A 19,874-nucleotide genomic window follows, 5' to 3' on the forward strand; every position below is an offset into this window, starting at 1 on the left:
GGGCGGTGTGAATAGCTCTTCTAACATCAACATGAATCAACCTTGGAATTTGAATAGGCGTCATCGCAGATGTTGTTGAGCAAATACTTAAAAGGATTGTGGCGCAAGGTCGACCATTTGAAAAAGAAAAGTGTACATAGACTACAGTAGAAAGCAGTGTTGATCAGCAGACGCACAGTATCCTAAACAACAACAACAATTACTATGCCTCAGTCCTAAGGTTGAGGATTCACCAAGGGAGCGAAACGGTGGGAGTTCCAAGGGAAGGCTTACAATTTTTTATTCCTGTGACATAACCCAGTAGATCAGCTAACATCACACATCTATTGGCATTCCACATACACCCTTAGACGAAAACCAGATTAATTGGAAAAAACGAAGGAAGTGTACAATCTCGTAGCCAATTCATAGAAAATTCAACATTTTTGCGACAAACTAAAAGAGAATGTTTACGAATTGCAAAAAAGAAAAAGAAAAAAAAACATGGCATTCGAAAGAAAAATTGTGTACAAGGATATTAACAAGTCCAAGAAGCAGATCTTTTCATGGTAGGCTTCATCTGTTTATCTTCTTCAAGTGATATCATACCCAAATGAGATGGATCTTCCAGCATCATTCTAGCTACCAAGTAACCAGCAATGGACCATGTCTGGAACTTACGGGCCTGCTTTCCGATAAATCGACCAAGCTTCCCATCGTAATACTCTGGCCAGCTATCTTTTAGTAAACGCGATTCAGCTAGTTCAATGGCCCGTCGTGCTATTTGGGGTCGACCAGTCTTGATAGCTGCTGCAGTAAGGAGCCACAGAAGAACTAGACACAAAACCACGCAAAGCAGTATTAGCATAAACTTGTTAAGCTACCAAAAAGTAGACAGATATATTGGTCATCGTGATGTGAGATGAAATAGGAAACTATTGTTAAATAGATTCAAGTACTTTTGGTGTTATATAAGCAGGAAGAAAGTATAACCTGGCCAAGTTCCACCATTGTGGTAACTCCAACTAGTGTTTTTAGGATCGCATCCTGTTACAATTCTCCATTCATGACCTTCCATAGCGGGATAACAGATTTTCAGTGGCATTTCTCCAACTAGCTCTTGCCATCTTGATTCAACGAGATCCATTATGGCGGAAGCTTGCTCAGGTGTAGCCAAAGATGACAAGATTGAAATACAGTTACCCAAACAAAACCAACGGAAGTCCATGTGAGCAGGACTAACATTTCCGATGAAGTAACCACCACGAGTTGGCATGAAATCAAAAACCCACTCCGGAAGGGAATCTGGCATCACATTAAACTTGTTTACTGCGGTGTGAGAGTACTCTTCCGTTTTGTAGCGGTATATATCATTCAGTTGTTTTATATCGAGCCAATAGTAACTTCTCATGTGAAAGCTCAAAGCATGAAGGCGTTTAATTATTGCATCACAACACTCTCTGTTTTCTTCGTCGTGTTTAAGGAGAAACAAGGCACATCTTAAGGCCATAAAGAAAAGTGCTTGTATTTCAATGGGATAACCATAGACACCCTGGGAACAATATGAAACAAAGTGCTTATAACATGTGAGTAGTGGATATTTTAAAGAAAGTTGAACTGAAATAATTGAGAATTTTAAGATGTACAAAAATTCATTATGATTATGAGAAAGAGTAGAAGAAGCAGTCTTCTTATTGATCCAGTGTAATCCCACAAGTGGAGTCTGAGGAGGGTAGAGTATACGCAGACCTTACCCCTACCTCGTGAAGGTAGAGAGGTTGTTTCCGAAAGACCCTCAGCTCAAAGTGCAGCATATCAAAGTAGTTATGAAAAAGGAGATACAGCAGTGAAGAAAACATGTAAATTAATAAGGAAAGCACTACATAGCACATCGAACTCAAGCGGTAACTGAAACACAATAGAAAACAGATGGTAACAGATATCAAAAGCAAGAAACTACGTGTATACGACTAATACTATGACAGACACACTGCTACCAGACTCCCACCAAGCCTAATCCCGCTGGAAAGCGAGAAAAAGCTCAACTACCTATTTCTTAACTTCTAGCAAAGGATGTGACATCTCAGCAGAACTCCTGTTCGAAGCCTAACTTAACTAAGTCAGAATCAGAATCACTGTCATTATGTAATAAGAAATAGAAAATCAAGCATGTAATAAGTATGTGGGCTAACCAAATCTTGACAAATTATATATGCATTCGATCAGTTATACCATTCTAGAAGTAACAGTTGATAGCTATCTCAGATCAAGAATAAGAAGAACTGAAAAATCACTGTCGTCATGTAATATTAAGTAGAAAATCAAGCATGTAATAAACAGAATATAAGGCATGACCATAAGTCAGATCTAGTTAAAAAACGATAAAGAGCGGGTAGTAGTACATCAGACTGACCATTCTGCGATCAATCATAGAGCATCCATCAGCACACAGCAGGGTTGGGAATGTATCAAATCCTTCAGAAAGACATAATTCAAGAATCAGCCTTATACCCCTTTGGCATTCTGGCATCTCAGCCAAAGAAGTGTCCCCTGTAGACTTTGTGTATGCACGAAGTAGTATAATCCACCAGAACCCTGAATCAACAGGAGCAACTCTACCAATAGCACTTTCACCGAAATCAGCAGTTATAGTCTCATAGTTCCTAACAGGATCATGAGATACTTTAAAACTTGCAGGCATAACTCCATCCCCCAACTTGAACTGGTCTATCTTCTTCTCCCGAGATTGGAGGCGCAAGGTTTTCAAAAGAAAGTTCTTCACTATATCAGGTTCACCATTCATCAAGAATGCCAAAGCGCTGGGGACAAAATCTCTGACAAAAACCTGGCAAATTTTAAGTCAGCATTGCAAATTGCAAGCAGAAGGTTGTCATGTACACAGAGAAAGACGACTATGAAAGGATTTCAGAAAGCTGGGCCCATCAGTAAGCTGGTTTTACCACTGGAGAATATCTAGAATCTGGTTTTAGATCAGAGGCAAAAACACTCAAAGGTTCATTGGGGCTTTAAGCGCAAATAAGCATGAATAACAAATATGGACAAAGAAAATGATTATTTTTTTTGTGATAAAGTGAAATATCAATTGTTTAGTGTCACCTCTTCATAAGAGGTTCATTGGCAATGAAAAGTATGTCTTAGAACCTTGCTAACGACACTGAAGCGCACATTAAGCAAGAAAAAGCGCTCGACACATTTTGAGTCCCACTTCATGGCTTAAGTGCGCCTTTGACAATATTGGTTCTACGTAAGTTTTTATGTAAACTATTTGAACAATTTTTGATGAAGTGTAAACTATTTGAACAATTCTGTCGGTCAAGCTCAGCTCATATTCATTGAAATAGCTGGGCCTGCAAACTATACCCCCGCTTCATCTTATCAGTCAACCGTAAACCAATCAATTGCACTGATAACTATAGTGTGGACATAGGAATTCAACATTTTCTGTTTATTATGTAAAGAAACATCTAGTACAACTTTTCAGAGGACATCCGTCAAATCAAGTTCCATTGAAGCACATAATTGACCTGCTTCACGGGATATTAAATCGCAACAAAATACATAAAGACAAACTTGTGTCCATCTAAGAACTAGAACAGTAAGCATTTTACCTGATCATAGTTAAGTTCCTCAGCAGAATTATCTATAGCAGCAATAGTTCCCACAGGTTGATCTCGGAAGTTAACAATAGAACGCCTCAAAGCTTCCCATGCTTCGCCTATTATAGGATGCGGTTCATATCCGAAGGTTGATCTGGGTGTGTGTATGCCGGACCACCTTCCTGGTGAATACACTCCAACCATATTGTCAAAAACACGAGAAGAGTTCTCCGAATTTTTGTATACCTGACGTGGCGGTGAATGAGTCATTGACATTTCGCTGAAAGATCTTTCATCGAACGACCTCTTCCTTTCAATATTAACCTGTCTTGGCCTTTCCAGCAATCTGGCCAAATCTTCCTCGATTTCAAACAAGGATGGAGCAGCTTCCGCTTGTCTTGCATTCCCATTTTGAGACACATCCACAGGGCTAGGCATCTTTCGATACTTCCAAAAGTCCTGGACAATAAGAAATCGAATCCAAAGATCTGCATATCACCAATGAAATAAGAAAACTTTTAAAAATTCGTCCACGTAACAAAAGCTTAGTAAACACAAAGCTATATAGCTCAGACTCTGCAAAAACATCAAACAAGTGTGTCGGATCCTCTTTTGGAGGATCCATTGGGCTGCAACAACATTTTTGGAGTGTCCGAGCAACATCGAACGAGAACTTACATAAAGAATGCAATCAACTTGTAATAAAGAGTGCAATTAATGCCTCTTAGACTAGGAATACATTAAATTGAAATATATACCAGATCAGAAAATCAACATTTTTTTCCTTTACAAGCAATATTCACTGTAAATTTGGTTTAAGTCAACTTGAGCAAAATTAGAGCAAGTTCATTATACATAATTTTAATTAATTAGTCATAATCATTAACTTAATCAAACAATCAAAGTCAAACTACTGTTAGATCTTCTTTTCCTTTATCAATTTACTTATTTCTTTTTAATTCATATTTTGATCAATCTAGCAAAATACTCAAACCACCACAAAATGAAAAATCTCAAATGCAGAAAAACCTTAATATCATCGAAACAAACGGAAAAATGAAAAACTAAGGAACATAGTTTGAACACAAAATAAATAACCTAGGAGCTGGTAATAACAACCTCAAAGCTATCGGCGGCGGCGGCGGCGGCTACGGCGAACTTCAGTGAGATCTAAGGTTTCCGAGGAAGGCACCAACCATGAACTACCAGAAAGACTTTAGGACACAATGGGTCTTTCACTATATACTATGTTGGAACTGTGTGAAAAAAATTAACCGGGAAATGAAGGTCAAAAGACAAGTTGACTGGATATACCGGTAAGATTTTGTGCTTGTGACGTATGGGATGGTAACTGACACGTAGGATTGTCTGGGAATATCCGATTAGCAGTTCTGGGGTAATCTCCGACCAACTTTGTCCGAAAATGGATTAGTTATAATTGTAAATAGTGATTAAGGAAATTATTGCTGTTGTTGTGAACGATATTACGATCTTAAGTATGATTAGTGATAACGATTAATCCCAGATCCTCGCGACCTAATAAGTTTTCATTAAAACTACCTTTAGTTTTTCTTTTTTAAAAGGATGAAATTATAATTCTTTTTATCTCAATTTATACTACTCACTTTTCTTTTTGATCAGTCTCAAAAAGAATCTGACATTATTATATTTGGTAACAATTTTAACTTTAAATTATTTATTTTAATTTAATGAAATGATTTATAATTACATAAATATAAATAACTTATTTTAAACCGTAAGTTTCAAAAGTTTTTTTTTCTTTTTAAATTATATGTCAAATTAAATTACCTCACATAAATTGTGATTGAGGGGTAAGAAATAATGGTCAAGAACAAATTAGTCATTTATTCCTTTTTTTTTTACTTCAACAATGATGATAGTTGAGGTTGGAAAACAAAATAATTATAGATGAAAAGTGTTTTAATATACATATGGCGATAATTTAGATAAAATAAACAACGGATAGTTGAAATGTGAAAAATTCACGAAAAAATGATAATTCTAGTTTCTACCATTAGCTCAATTATTAATGTTGGAGAATTGATAATTTCTTAGATGGTAATTTTCTTAAACATTTATTACGAGATTAACTAGAATGTAATTTAAAACATTCTTTATGTAGTTTCTAAGTAATTAGACTTAAACTTCGTAGATACTGATGTTAGTAATCTCAACGATTAGATGTGTTAATCGTTCCGTTTTAAAAATCTGGATGAATTAGCCCTTTTTTTCTAATGAAATTATTTTGGTATTATTTTGTGTGTGAGAGAGTTATAACTTTTTAAAACTAGCAAGACAAAGAAGCATAAAAAATAATTTAAATAATCTACGTAATATAAGATATTAAAATAGAAAAATCATGTAACTTTCTTTTTCGTTTAATTTTGATATTTTTATTCATTTTTTGTGCTTATTTCCATGCTTTATATTGCTACCTACTCCTTTGTCCCATTTATTTTTGTTGTTATTCTTCTTGCTTTGTTTTCAACGATAAGATTAATTTAGTCATTTCATAACTTCGATTTGCATGAATCTTCCCTCCTTTAAATATATGGTACAAAAATTAATTAATTATACCAAGTTGATTTTCTTTATTATTTATTTAAGCGTCCAATCCAACCTAGTTGAAAATTTGTATTGATGTGAAAGCTACTTAATATATCCAACGTGTAATTAGGTGTAATTTGGACGGCGATGCTGATTTTTACAACGTGAATATGAAATTATATTAATTAATTAGTAAAAGATTAATGTTAAGTAATGCAAATCCTATTTTTGATGTCAACAGATAATGTTGATGTATCTATTTCAAATTAGACCACCCCGTAAAGATATTACCCCACACCAACCTACCCATGTTTCACTTAATATATATTATCGTGGGAAACAAAAAACTTAAATAAACGTAAAGACTTTTGATATACTAGTCTTTAATTATCTCTTTCTATCTGAATCGAGATCGGTTATAAATTTTTTTATATATATAATCTTTTTTTTTTTACAATGACATTATTTATTTGGATATCTTTTTAATTGCTATAGTGAGATGATGTAATAAAAAACATATCACATAACATAATATAAAAGTCGTTTTTAAGAAAACTTGACAATTATAAATTTATAACAAGTAAAATATTGTTATAGGTGATGATTATTATAAGAATATCTTGTGCTATGCATAAGCGGATTAGAAATTACTCGACATATCCTCCTAAGAAATTACTATTTATCTTTGATTTTAGCATGCGCTGCAAAAAGAAGAAGAAGAAGAAGAAGGTGCAATTGAGTTTACAGGTAGGAGAATGACATATGTGACTAATCTAATATGCATAATATAACACGTTTTTAGTTGAATAGGTTTGTTATTACTCATTATTCACATGTCACAAACGTTTGTAGTTGTAGTTTTGAAATCATAATAATTCGATATGATTTTCGAGTAACCTAACATGACACATGTGTTGAGTGTAACAAGAAGCCATATCTTTGTCATGATTTTCATGTTACGACTTTAAAATATATCGTTTATAACTTTGAAATCATAGAAAGATGTATTATGAGTAAAAACGAATAAATAAAGGTAAGATACTAGAAAAAAATTAAATAAGTTCAAATAAAGTACCATAAGTTAAAAAAATTCAAATCATGATGATTTTATATGATTTACGAGTTATTAAATATAATAATTTGATTGAATATAACGAAGTCATATTATATGGAACGCAGTTAGATTTCAAATTATATTGTATCACGATTCGTGTAGTATGATACAGACACTTACAAGGGCTCAAAAGGAAGCAAGCCCAAGCCCAAACCGTAAGTTCAGGCCCAAGCCTCTGACTCCTACGCTGTAATTGTGTTCGTTTCAGATATCATAAAGAGTGCTGTATTTGACCGTTGAGGAAATTTTCGAAACTCAACGGTTCTACGCTCCATTGCGCTCTCTTTCTCTTTCAAACTCTAAAAAATTCTTCAATCTGCAATGGCGAAGTCCAAAAAACCAAAAAATTCTTCGGATAGAGAAAAATGGAACAAAGTGTTCAACGCTTTAGTTCACATGTTGAAATCACAGCAGACGCAGCTTGAATCCCTTGCAAAAGAGAGAATGATACTTGAAGATCGGATAAAATTACAGAATGATCGATGGGTATCTGATATTGATAGATTTCAAGAACAAATTTATGAGGTTACTTTGATTTTCTTCTTGAATTTTGCATTTTTACTTTATTTAGGGTTTTGATTCGTTGGAATTTTAGGGATTTTTGGTATAATTGGGGTTTTTTTTTTTGGAAAATTGGGTTTGCAGATGAGGAAAGAATTTACAATTCAAGAGATGGAGCGCATGCTTGAGGTTGCGAAATCTGAGTTCGTTGTTGGTTTGAAGCAACGAGATGTTGCCGTGTTCCAAAGAAAGTTCGGTGAGTTACATTTGAAAAAAAGAAACTTTTCCTTGCCCTAAGCTTTGTTTGGTTTATCTGAAATTGGAGGATTTCATGGAAATTTGATCAAATTGTGTATCTTTATTTCCATTGTTGTTTATTTCCTGACTCACTTAGTTTAAAATCAGGTAGGAAGTAAATTTCTTATTGAGATGGACAGGGGTGGCCCAGTGGGAGCATGGGGGTTCACGAACGTGTTAAAATTATTTTTTATGCATATATAGCATACGTTGAATCTCCTTGGCTTCTTTGTGTGTTTACTCCTTCGTACTTTGAACTCCCTGAGTAAAAGTTCTGGCTCCGCGCCACTAGCTATGTAGAGTTCAAAGATGGTAACTTTCACTTTAAAGTTGCCCTTTTTTTTATTTTTCTGTACTTGATAACAATGATGCAATTTCGTGATTACTGCCTTTGATAACTTTTATGAGCCTTATTTTGCCTCTAGTTTGTGCTGGGTTTTAACCACAAAGTACAGTGTCACTGCCTAAACTATGGTGCCTGTTTAAGACAATCAATTTGATAGTGGAGCTTGAACATACAATTTCTTTACTTATTCAATATGGCTATCTCAATAAACTTTTAGGAACCCAACTCTGAATAAAGTTGCATAAAATGATAATTATTTTCTTTTAATAACTTAGAAATCCTAGAGGACTAGTGGTCCTCGTGTCATATAAATTGAGAGGGAATAGAAACAGTTATGTCTTAGGACACTGTGCATGCGTCATATAAGTTGGAGTGGAATAGAAACAGTTACATGTCAGGGCTTCTATCAGTCCACCCTATTTCCCGCTAGATAAGTTAAATTCTTTCAACACACTTTTATGAACCCAGCACTGAAATAAAGTACGTCGCAGCACTTCATTCAGTTTGTTGAAGTCTATAAAGGTCCCCAAGAAAGCTGAATGGCATACAATCCCCTGACTATTTGCTAACTTTCTCCTTCTACAAACTATGGCTTTAAGTCGTTAACCCAAATAATATAGAGAAGGAAAAGGAGTCTAGGACAGAGAAGTTATGGTCTTTTATGGCGTTCATTCGTGTTTTTTTTTTCCTGTCATGTGAGGGAGTGAGGGATGGAAGGAAGAAGGAGAAAATTAAAGGGAAGAGACCTTAGGGTGGGGGCTTTGACATGAGTGGTTGAATTCTCAATCCGAGACTGGAAAAAGGGCATGTTACTTCTTTTGTTTTCTCTAGTTGACTCACTTTCTCGGACTGACTCACTTTCACTTGTACACATTTCAACTCTAAAATTTTCTCTTTGCATCTCATCTCAGGGCACACTAAACTTTCTTTTCGCGTATCTTCAAGCTTGTCTAAGTGGATTATTTAAATTAGCAAGAATGGAGTTTCTGCGTGTTAATCAAAAAATTATGCAACCACATATCGATACACACTTGAACACACTTCTTTATGTATAAAGTTATCAGTTCAGTTCCAATTTAATTTCTAATGACCCTTAAGCGGTCTTCTTTTTTAAAGGGTTTTTTCAAGACCAATGAAACCAAAAGCAAAATAGAAAAATTTATAGTAACTATTTTTTATTGCAAGAGGCTATTTTAGATGTTTTTACTCTTGAAAGATAGATGTCTCCCCATCCCAGGGTATCAGTAGCCTTTATTGTTCAAGGGTAGTCGATAGACATGATATTTTAAGTTATATCATCCCAGCATGCAATTTGGGAACTTACTTACTTTTCACCTAAAATGTGCAGAAAATGCAGATAGTGAACTGGCTGACTTCAGAGAATGGTTTGACTACCTCTCTCAGAAATGCTCTGAACCAAATGTATGTTGTTTCAATTGCCTTTTCTTTTATGAATTTCGTTTCTCATTTCTTTTCTGAGTTTTTAGTTTATTTGCGCTAGTAATCATTGAAAAACTAGAAGATAAGACGTATGAATATTCATTTGATCCACAGGATGTACCAAGGGCTGCAACAAATGAAAAGTCAGAGACAAGAAAAAAGGCATGGGAAGATGAGGTGAGAAGGCTTAAAACAGAAAATGAGAAGCTTACTTCAGAGAAAAATTCTGAGATATCTGCCCTCTTGGCAGAAAAGGATTTTATTTGGAACCAGTTCAACAAACTGGAGCACGACATGACTGAGCAATTGAGGAGAAAATGTGCTGAGCTAGAGCATGCAAATGGTAAAATACAGGCATTTTCGAGGAACATTGAGGAATTACAATCGTCCAACGCTAATAAGGATAATACAATTGCAACATTAAGAAGTCAATTGGATAATACAACTGCAACATTGAGAAGTCAAATGGCCAATTTGGAATCTGACTCCGTCACTAAGAGTGGAGAGATATCCAAACTTTCCACTGAACTAGCGTTGCTAAAGAAGTGCGGAAGTGCCTCTGTCACTCCCGTGCTGCGTCGCTCCACAACTGGACCAGGACCTTCGAAGTTGGGAGGCACGTCCCGTGGAACAGATCAGAAGTATCTAACTGTCAAAGTAGAAAAACAATCTTCACAAGCCCTTGAAAAGGTACCCTCGTCTTAACTTTAGAAGAAACTATTCTGCAGCTGTCTTTTTCCTGTTACATAATTTGTCCGTGTTAATGTTGTTGTTAATGTTCTTCTTTGAGGTATCTCGCCTAGTAGTAGTTAAGTAAATTGGTTATGCATCTTCACAATTATTTGATCTCATTTCAAGAGCATGTCAGTATGTCAGAGAAATATGGTATGGCTTATGCTATATGTTGCTCAGATCCTTCAAAAATGCCGCCAGACATGTTTTTGATCCTCCAACACGGTTATAGTGGCATTTTTGGAAGATCCGAACAACATAGGTCTTATGTTATGTAAGCTGATAGATACTTGGTTTTTGTAGGGACAGAGAAGTTCCAAACGAAAAGCTGGTAATAGTATCTTGGGTGCTCCAAGTCTCTTCACATCCGCATTTAAGCTACCTAAATTAAAAATGTCATCTCCCTGTGTGACATGACCTCGTCACCAGAACTTCGGTTTGTATCTATAGTAGATGATAGATTTTAGGTACATACGTTCATTTATTGGATCTTGATCATCATCTGTACTGACCCTTGGATCTTGGTTCTTCAAGCTATGTGACAGTAAATTGTAGTCAGTACTAGATGTTTGATATTGTATACTAGAGAGATGTCTGTGTAAGTTGTAACTAATTTGTTGCAAGATTTCATTGAACTTGGAGACTGACTATTCAGTAAATGAGGATCAGTTATTTGATTTGTGCATTTTTCTGGTTTTATAGTTGCACTATTCACGCATTTTTCTTGTTTTCTAGTTACACTTTTCACTTCCGTTGCGGACTCGTGTCAGATTCTCCATAAATACTGAATTTATCTGCGCTTTGCGTTGTGTATTAATAAATTTAACATGATCCTTTTTTTCTAAAAGAAATAACAGTTGAGATAATAGAGAAATTTTCACAAAAGCTAAATTCAGTAAATTGACGAAATTTCATTCAGATAATGAACAAGATATATCACAGCAGTTCATGGCTTGTTTTTACTATACGTCATAGAACACTTTTTTGCTAAAACCCAAACGCTACATTGCTAATTTTGGTATGGCTTGTTTTAACCACCCCCTAAAGTAGGGGTGGGGGTAAAGATGGAGGTTTTCGTAGAATTAGTCGAGGTGATAGATATCTGTAGAATTAGTCAAGGTGCACGAAACACGGTCTGGGCACCACGGTCATCAGTAATAAAGGCCGAAAACACTCATGATATTGACAAAAAATATAAAAAAAATTGAACGGGCATAAGTTTAATTTTCGTATGATAACATGCCACAAGTTATGCTTACAAGGTATAACAAGTTTGACCCACAAATTTTTCTTAAATGAGCATTTACGAATTATAATATAACACAAATTATATCTTACCGGGCGAACAAGTTTGACCAACACTTTTTTATGAAGTGAGTAATAGAGGCAAAAAATTAAATATCATCATATTTGAGGAAAAAAAATTAAAGACCATATATTATCAATATGCAGATAAGATTATTAGAAGATAAAAATACACTTACATTAAACAATACATTCATAACAATCCATATATTATCACTCACTGCATAACGATTCATATATTATATTACCTCAGAAAACCAAATATTACCTCTCTAAAATTATCTAAAGAAATGAAAAACAGTTCCACCTTAATCATACTAATCCTAATATATACCTAATCCTAATTATGTACAAGCTACCACCCAAGCAAAAATAAAAAACTAAATATTGAACCTCATTGAGTGTAAATTCTGGATCCGCCTTTGCTCAGTATCGAACATGTTTTCAAAGCATACGAAACCAAGTAGATTGAAATGAATCTTGGTAATGAACCATGACCAAAAGCAACACCAAAAGCAAAGCAATTCCCCAAGGAGATCCACCTTCTTGGCTAGCCAAATGGTAGACAACTGGCCTTGTAACTCCTCCATAAGGATAAAACCATCTATTACTATCAATCATTATGTAGACCAAAAGTATGATAAGAAAAGGTAATAAGAAAGACATAAGCTTCATACTAGCCTTTGATTTTTCTACTGTTGCTTTGTATTCTGAATATGTAGACATAGACATCAAGAAAATTACTAAGCCAAATAAAACTATCAAAGCTAATGGAGGTGCTGATAGTGATTCTAGAGTTTGGTCTCTCCAACTAACTCCTCTTCTTTCTCCTATGAACCAACCCATGATGATATCAATATAATTCTTATTTTTTTAAATAAGAATGGTTTTTTTCTTCTTCTTTAAATTAGTTTTCTTGAAGGACTATATGGAGCAAAGAGGAATATGTGATTATATATAGAGGAAGAAAGGTGGTGTCTGCCTTGTGGTTAGAGACAGATGGAGCTTTACTTTGGATGGGATCTAATCAAAGGCGGATTCAGAATTTAAAATTTATGAATTTTTACAGCAAGTTTGAAAATGCTTTATTTTAAGTCGAGAGTTTATTAGAAACAACCTCTCTATTTTCTACGAGGTAGGAGTATAAGGTCTGTGTATACGTTATCCTCCCTAGACTCCACTTGTGAGATTATACTGAATATGGTATTGTTAGTGTTGGTTTCCGTAGCAACTTCACGTTTTTTTTGAGAATTCATTATGAAGGCTACCACAACTTTCTTCTTGTATTTGAATTTGTGATTGGTAATATGAGTAGCTTTTACATGCGGAATATATATTCAAGTTAATAGATAATAATACCTAAATTTAAAGTCAAAACAAAATATTTAGTGGAATTCTTAATTAATACATATAAATGATCATTACAAAAGTTATTAAGTTCACGAACTCGTAAATTATAAGCTAGTTCCACATCTTTGATCAAATTGAACTCAATATTTTGTACGATATGAACCATAACATGATGAATTCAATATCGAAAACCTTAAAATTAAAATTGAACCCGTTAAATTTAAATTCAATATTCGTACTTGGTGTGATCATAGGCTATGGTATAAATTCTGCCTTTTTGGATTCCATCAATAGAAAACCGTCCTTTCTTTGTTTCGATTCTTACACTTTGAGAAAAGGGGATTGATTCGAAGATGATAGTAAGCAAATGGGCAAATAAACAAAAAGCAAAGTATATATTCTTTTTTGATCATTATTGTGTAAAGTTACAAAAAAAATCAGTATAATTGGTGTCTCACAACTAAGGTATTGGTCCATTTACTTGCCCATTAAGTCTAACGTTATTCTGATTAATCACCATCTTAATACCCACTGATTAAACTATAAAACTATATAATATAATTATGATAGATTATTTGGGAAGTGAAAGTGTCTGAGCATTATAGAAATAGAGACAGTTAGATTTAGGATTTAAATTTAATAGGTTTCATTTTTAAAATTCGTAATATATGTTATACTAGTTATACTGTATTAAAGTTATGAGTTCAAAAATATAATATTCCTTGATATTTTAGTGATTTTTTAGATATATATATTCATACTTGGTATTGATCGAAAATTATGACTTTAGATAAATTCAAAAGTCAAAATATTACACCCACTCAAGAGGCTAAAATTCATCTGTTCTCAATTAGGAAAGCAACATATGAGTTAATATCTCAGATGATCATTTATTCGAATGAATACAATTTTATTATACATTTTTGTAAATAATTTCAAAGAGATAATTGAATCAAAGCAATATATTTAGTTAAATTGCCTTAAATTCATACGTCTGAATAGTAACAAGTATGATGACAAATCTACCTAGAAAGGTACAACGTGTTTATTTGACCTAAAAAAAGACATCGATGCAGAAAAACTTATGATTACCTCCAAAACGCGGAAAGTATAACGAGAATATAATCTTTCTTCATCCTCTTTAATTCTCCTTTTATAATTCTCACATTATAATCGATGGATACTTTTAAAGATTTCAACAAAGTGGTGTTACGTGCTATGGGACAAGGTGTATTTACTTCAGGATATATAAAATTATAAGAGAGGTCCTTTGATATAAATTTAAAGTTATATTTATCTCATTTAATTATTTTATATTGATATTAATAAAAAACTTACATAAATTTAAACCGAAATTTTGATATTAATTATATGGGATGTATCACTGGTGAAAGAGGCTAAAATTCGATCCTTTTCCATTAGGAAAGTGCATAAACAAATATTAAATTTAAAGTTTTAAACTATTTCCTCAATTGAATAGATTTTATCATACGTATGTAGGGTAATTGAACCAAAAATCAATATATTTGATTGATTTCATCACTATTCGCCTTAATTTTGTATATTTGAAAATTGAACAACAAATTTGATGACAAATGGCATGCATGCAAAAACGCAAACGTATTATTTTGACTTACAAGACGGCTTTTATGAATTTATCGCAGAAAAAATTTATGATTGCCTTCAAAAATAGAAAGTATAAATATAATAATTATAATCTTTTTTCATCTTCTTTAATTCTCTTATTATAATTCTCACATTATAATATGTGGCTGATTTGTTCTCAAACCAAACTAACCCCTAAAGAATTGAATGTTAAAGCATGATAAAGGTACATGAGAAAAATCTAGGTCCCAATAATGAAGAAACTTTAGCCTAAAATTTAATGCAAAATATTATAACAATGAGTTGGGCAGCTTAAATGGTGCCACTTATAATAATTTTGGTGGATGAAATGAAATGAATTGTTTTGATTTAGACAATTGATTGAAATCTACACATTATTGTTTTATGCTTATTGGTTTTGCTATCTCCAAGTGCATTCAATCAATATTGATATTATCTTCGTCTTAATCTATATGATATCATTTGACTTGACATAAAATTAAAGAAAAAATAAAAGATTTTAAAAATTTGTGGTATAATATGCTTATGCATTTTCTTGAATGAACTGGAAACTTCATCATATTTATTTTTTAAAATAAAAGGAACAAATAGTAAATTCTTAAAGTTGTGTCATACATATATAACGAACCAAATATGTATATCTTTTCCACTTTAATTCTTAAAGTTTTTTTTATATATATAAAAAAGGGACCTATTCAATAATTGAATTCTAGTACCATCTACATGGAGATGGTGGACTGCATTTGATTCATCCAACAACTTTGCTATTTGGTGAAAAAGAAAAAAAAAACTTTGACATTTTTATTGGCAGACAACAGGGTAGCAGTAGAATGGTTGGAATATGAGTGGTCACTTGAATATCTTTTGTCAAAATACTATATTAGACATATAAAAAATAATATTGTGTATATGGATCAAAATCAATTTCTTGAAGATGTGTATTAAAGTTTTAAATATTGTTAACAAAATTTCTAGTTTCACCACGGATCCTTACACAAACTAGAGGGAATACGAGTTAAATTTTTCTTAGATCACAATTAAAATATCTTTTTTCCTTCTTTCTCTCTTAACATCTGGATACATACGTCAACTTTGTTTGTGTACAATGTATCTAATACAAATGTTATTGTTGATACATAATCCTAATTATTTCAAATCTATATCAATATAAATTTGGTTTACAATTATATATCTGATACAAACCTTATGCATTGTTTGCTATTGTATCGGATGAATGAGCAATATATCTGCGAGTTCTTAAAAAGTCAAAATTATTGTAATTTGAGAAACTTTGGGGTAGGATGTAATTAACACCCAAATTATTGGGGTTTCTGTATTTTATATACAATTTTTTCTTAAATAATGATCTAAAATTTCTGATTCTTAGCCCATTTCCTCCGTATTGGGCTTAAAACCCGAGAACCCGAATGTTGTGTTAGGCCCAAATTAAAAGCCAGTTAACCAGAAGACCAAAAGCTTCTTCTTCGTTGAGAAACCCTCCACACTTCACCATTTTTACAGCTGATTTTTTCGAATTGAATCCTGAAAATGTTGTCTGAAGACTCAAAGCCAGTGAGGAAAGTGGAAAGTGATGACGGAGAAAGCATTGGGTCTCTTCTGAACAGCAAAAAGAAACCTAACAACAATGGCGGTTCAAAATCTCAGCCTCCCAAAAATGCTAAGATGAAGAAAGAAGAAAAAGATGATGATTTTGAAGAACCCATTTCGAAAAAGAGTCCTAAGAATGTTAAGCCCAAGAAGGAAGAACCTTCACCCATGTCGAAGAAAAGTTCGAGTAAAACTGATAAAGTTGGTATTTTTTTTTTGTGCATTTTTGTTATTTTACTGTTTGATTTGTTGGTTTTTTAATTGGGTTTGTTGTGTAGAAAGTTGTAAAGAAAGAGGAAGAGGATAAGAAGAAAGGAACCAAAAATGGAGTCACCATTGTTAAGAAGAGGGAAAAGAAAGTTTATGACTTGCCTGGACAAAAGAGAGACGCTCCTGAGGAAGTATGTTCCAAAAATGCATTTGCAAAAAAAAAAACAACAATTTTTTCGGGTTTTAATCTGATGTAATGTTACATTTTTTGATTTTCAGAGAGACCCTTTAAGGATTTTCTATGAATCCTTGTATCAGCAAGTGCCAGAAAGTGAACTAGCAGCTATCTGGTATAACATTCTCCCTTTTAAATGATTTTGGATAAGTTACTCGTGCGTAACTCTCTTTGTCGTTTATGTTTATGAATATCATGATACATGAAGCTGTCTCTATCTTCTTTGAGTTACTGATTGCTTGAAAAAGAGAACCTTGAATGTTATTATGCTCTTAAAGGTCAAATTTCGTTCTTGTCCTAACAAAGTGTGTGTTATTCACCTGGTTGATGCTTCTGTATTAGCTCATGCTTTCATTTAGTCATATGTTTCGTCGGATGAGTAACTATTCTTAGTCTAGTGGTTTAGATCTATTCATTATCAAACTGAAAGAAGAGTAGGGGTGAGAAAATTCTGTTTGTATCTGGGTGCCCCTTTGATTGCATTGTGTATTTTTGCTTATTGTACAACAGATGGTGGAAATACGAGGTGTGTTGCTTGAATGTCAATGTGCATGGAAGTGCAAATGGGCTGGGACTAGCTAAGGGAAACATGTGAAGTAAGCAGTTCTATGTCAAAAGAACAGCCCTCATTCGTAAACATACAAGTCACGTTTTTATCCCTTTTTTAAATAAAGAAGCATCAGCATGATATAAGTTGTACGTCTACAACTGAGATGCTTAGTGAAGTTGCTAATTGAGCAAGTATCCATTGGACAAGGAATCTGCATCTTGAGTTGGCCCTTTTCGCTTAGTTAAGTACAATACGTATTTGGCCACATTAGTCGTAATCTAAGAGGTTAAGCTTGCTATGATCATCTAATGCACTACTTTAGATTTGTTATAGGAAAAAATCTACTTTAGTTTGAATATGCAGAAATCATCTCAAGTGTTGATTTGAACATAGGAAGAAATGAAATTAAAAGTATATAAGCTTTGTTATAACTTCATTCAAACTTCTGTCTGGAATGAGAAAATGGATTGTTTCAACCTTTTGACACTTTATATGATGAGTTCAGCTGACTTCTGACTGAAATTGTGACATATGTAAGGTGAAAACTTTTCTGGTAGTGCATTTTCCCACTTATTGACTATGGTTTAGTATCATCCTTGTGCAAAGCACTGTGTCACTGGGCACAGGCTTTTACATTGAGTACTTGGGGGATTAAGTTAAAGTTGCCACCAAGAATAATTTGTGATAGTAACGAGTGTTGGTAGTGGTTATAATGCAAATTAATGTGTCTGAAGCTTAAGATGAGAGCTTTCTGTGGAACTTTGTTGGTTGTTGTTTACTGTTTTGTTATGTTCAATCATATGCCTTTTGCATGCGTAAAGAATGATAGTTGGGAAGATCGATAGCATCTTTTCTTCATTTAACTGATGGAGAATATAGAGGCATGTGAGTTTAGACTGTTTAGTCAGCGTATTCAACATGATTTTGATGAAATATTGTTGCAATTACTTCAACCAAGATCTCACGGCTTACTTATCACTGTCCTGTTGCAGAACATACTACAAAACTATTTAGCCCATTCTTTGCATTATCATGCTTAAACGTCACTCAATTTCTTGAGTTCCACTGTGTGTTGATGCTAAAAAACTATGTCTGATGTTGCTCATCTATTCCCTGATACCAATTGTCACTCTTCCCTTTGTCTCACCAAATCCACCCTGATCACCAAACAAGCATTAGAAGTAATATAAATTGAACTAGTTTCTCTAATGAATTTGGTGGCTATCTCAGTCTATAAATGTTAATAAAGCTGGCCAAACAATGTCTATGCATGAATGGTTCCTCCTCATCAGCCCTTTTGACCATCCGTGATGCTACCGAAAGGATCTTGATGGATCCTTATTCTTCAAAATGTCTGCTTGCAACTGTTAACAATCAAATCAAGGGTCGTTCATTATGGTTATAAAAGCTACGTCAACTGTTCCTTGCAGTTGGACTCAAGTAGTTATATCATGTTACTGTTCTTCTTTCAGGATGATGGAGTCTGGTTTGCTTCCCAAGGACTTGGCGAAGAAAGTTTTTGAGAAGAAACAAAAGAAGGCCCAGCAGCTAAAGCTTGGTTCACCTATGAAAACGGTTGTGACAGTGAAAAAGACCACAGAGTCTGTTACTATTAAGAAGACAACATCCTCCTCAACCTCGTTATCCACACAGAAAAAGAAAACACCAGATTCTGGAGCTAAATCAAAGCAGCAGTCAAAGAAACGGAAGCTTAAGGATGATTCTTCTGAAGAAGACTCAGATGATGATTTCGTTGCAACTCTAAAAAGCACAAAGAGACAGAGAGCCTCTTGATGTTTCTAATGGCTAAGCCAAATTGTAGATGAGAAATTAACAAGAAGTCGCCATCGTCTAGTAGAGTTTGCCATGGCTAAATCTGTTATGTAAAAGTTCCCATTGATGAGCTATGAGATATTCTGTTACATGCATTTCAATTTCAGATTGAGTTATGGAGAAAACCATTCAAAAATCATTGGTCTATTTTGACTTTTGTTCTTTCTTTTTCCCCATTTTGTTTTTTCAGGCTCTAAGTTTCGAATACAATTACAAAAAATGTTTCTCAAACTTCATTGCCCCATAAGAAATAGGGGCGAGATAGGAGCTTAATTACTTAGGGGTTGTTTGGTGTGAGGGATTGGGAGAGTTAATCCCGGGATAAATTTTAAGTAGCCTTTATTTCCTTGTTTGGTTGGAAAGCTTGGGATAACTTATCCCGGGATTAGGAATTAGTATCGGGATAAGTTACCCCTCCCATTTGGTGGTATAGTAATCCCGGGATAATTTATCCCGGGATAGAATAGGAAAATGACTACTATATCCCTTTAAACCCTTTGTATATATCATTTTTCACATTTATGTATATTTACATTATTTTTAATATCATGTATAATAATATT

At 33.8% G+C, this 19,874-nt stretch overlaps 3 protein-coding genes across 4 annotated transcripts; 2 read left to right on the top strand and 1 right to left on the bottom strand.

The window, feature by feature from the left end:
• Window positions 1–352: 352 nt before the first annotated feature.
• LOC102597490 (probable alkaline/neutral invertase D) lies at window positions 353–4,823 on the bottom strand. Of its 2 annotated transcripts, none has more exons than XM_006341988.2 (5): window positions 4,716–4,823; window positions 3,609–4,084; window positions 2,393–2,824; window positions 973–1,531; window positions 353–813 (listed from the first exon to the last, which is right to left on the bottom strand). In XM_006341988.2, exons 2-5 carry the CDS (start codon window positions 4,032–4,034, stop codon window positions 518–520), a joined length of 1,713 nt encoding a protein of 570 aa, XP_006342050.1. In that variant the 5' UTR covers window positions 4,035–4,084; window positions 4,716–4,823; the 3' UTR covers window positions 353–517. The 2 variants fall into 2 exon arrangements, with proteins under 2 accessions (XP_006342050.1, XP_006342051.1); XM_006341989.2 differs by having other exon boundaries at window positions 382–813; window positions 4,695–4,815.
• Window positions 4,824–7,513: 2,690 nt separating this feature from the next.
• LOC102598014 (uncharacterized) lies at window positions 7,514–11,279 on the top strand. The gene is made up of 5 exons (XM_006341990.2): window positions 7,514–7,803; window positions 7,924–8,035; window positions 9,771–9,844; window positions 9,977–10,552; window positions 10,898–11,279. Exons 1-5 carry the CDS (start codon window positions 7,600–7,602, stop codon window positions 11,009–11,011), a joined length of 1,080 nt encoding a protein of 359 aa, XP_006342052.1. The 5' UTR covers window positions 7,514–7,599; the 3' UTR covers window positions 11,012–11,279.
• Window positions 11,280–16,316: 5,037 nt separating this feature from the next.
• Window positions 16,317–19,476, top strand: LOC102598684 (neurofilament heavy polypeptide). Its single transcript, XM_006341992.2, has 4 exons — window positions 16,317–16,684; window positions 16,762–16,884; window positions 16,973–17,043; window positions 18,951–19,476. The coding sequence occupies exons 1-4, from the start codon at window positions 16,424–16,426 to the stop codon at window positions 19,270–19,272; spliced, it is 777 nt and encodes a 258-aa protein (XP_006342054.1). The 5' UTR covers window positions 16,317–16,423; the 3' UTR covers window positions 19,273–19,476.
• Window positions 19,477–19,874: the final 398 nt, after the last annotated feature.

The sequence above is a fragment of the Solanum tuberosum genome, unplaced genomic scaffold (assembly GCF_000226075.1).
Source record: "Solanum tuberosum cultivar DM 1-3 516 R44 unplaced genomic scaffold, SolTub_3.0 scf00032, whole genome shotgun sequence".
Taxonomy (NCBI): domain Eukaryota; kingdom Viridiplantae; phylum Streptophyta; class Magnoliopsida; order Solanales; family Solanaceae; genus Solanum; species Solanum tuberosum.

Bases quoted from the DNA above. Each gene is read 5' to 3' on its own strand.
- LOC102597490 (XM_006341988.2), bottom strand. From the start codon at position 4,034: ATGCCTAGCCCTGTGGATGTGTCTCAAAATGGGAATGCAAGACAAGCG. The intron at 1,532-2,392 runs GTCAGTCTGATG...TATTGTTCCCAG, and splicing joins CTATGATTGATCGCAGAATG to GGTGTCTATGGTTATCCCAT. The intron at 814-972 runs GTTATACTTTCT...TTTTGTGTCTAG, and splicing joins CAATGGTGGAACTTGGCCAG to TTCTTCTGTGGCTCCTTACT.
- LOC102598014 (XM_006341990.2), top strand. From the start codon at position 7,600: ATGGCGAAGTCCAAAAAACCAAAAAATTCTTCGGATAGAGAAAAATGG. The intron at 9,845-9,976 runs GTATGTTGTTTC...TTTGATCCACAG, and splicing joins AGAAATGCTCTGAACCAAAT to GATGTACCAAGGGCTGCAAC. The intron at 10,553-10,897 runs GTACCCTCGTCT...TGGTTTTTGTAG, and splicing joins CTTCACAAGCCCTTGAAAAG to GGACAGAGAAGTTCCAAACG.
- LOC102598684 (XM_006341992.2), top strand. From the start codon at position 16,424: ATGTTGTCTGAAGACTCAAAGCCAGTGAGGAAAGTGGAAAGTGATGAC. The intron at 16,685-16,761 runs GTTGGTATTTTT...TTTGTTGTGTAG, and splicing joins GTTCGAGTAAAACTGATAAA to AAAGTTGTAAAGAAAGAGGA. The intron at 17,044-18,950 runs GTATAACATTCT...TTCTTCTTTCAG, and splicing joins AGTGAACTAGCAGCTATCTG to GATGATGGAGTCTGGTTTGC.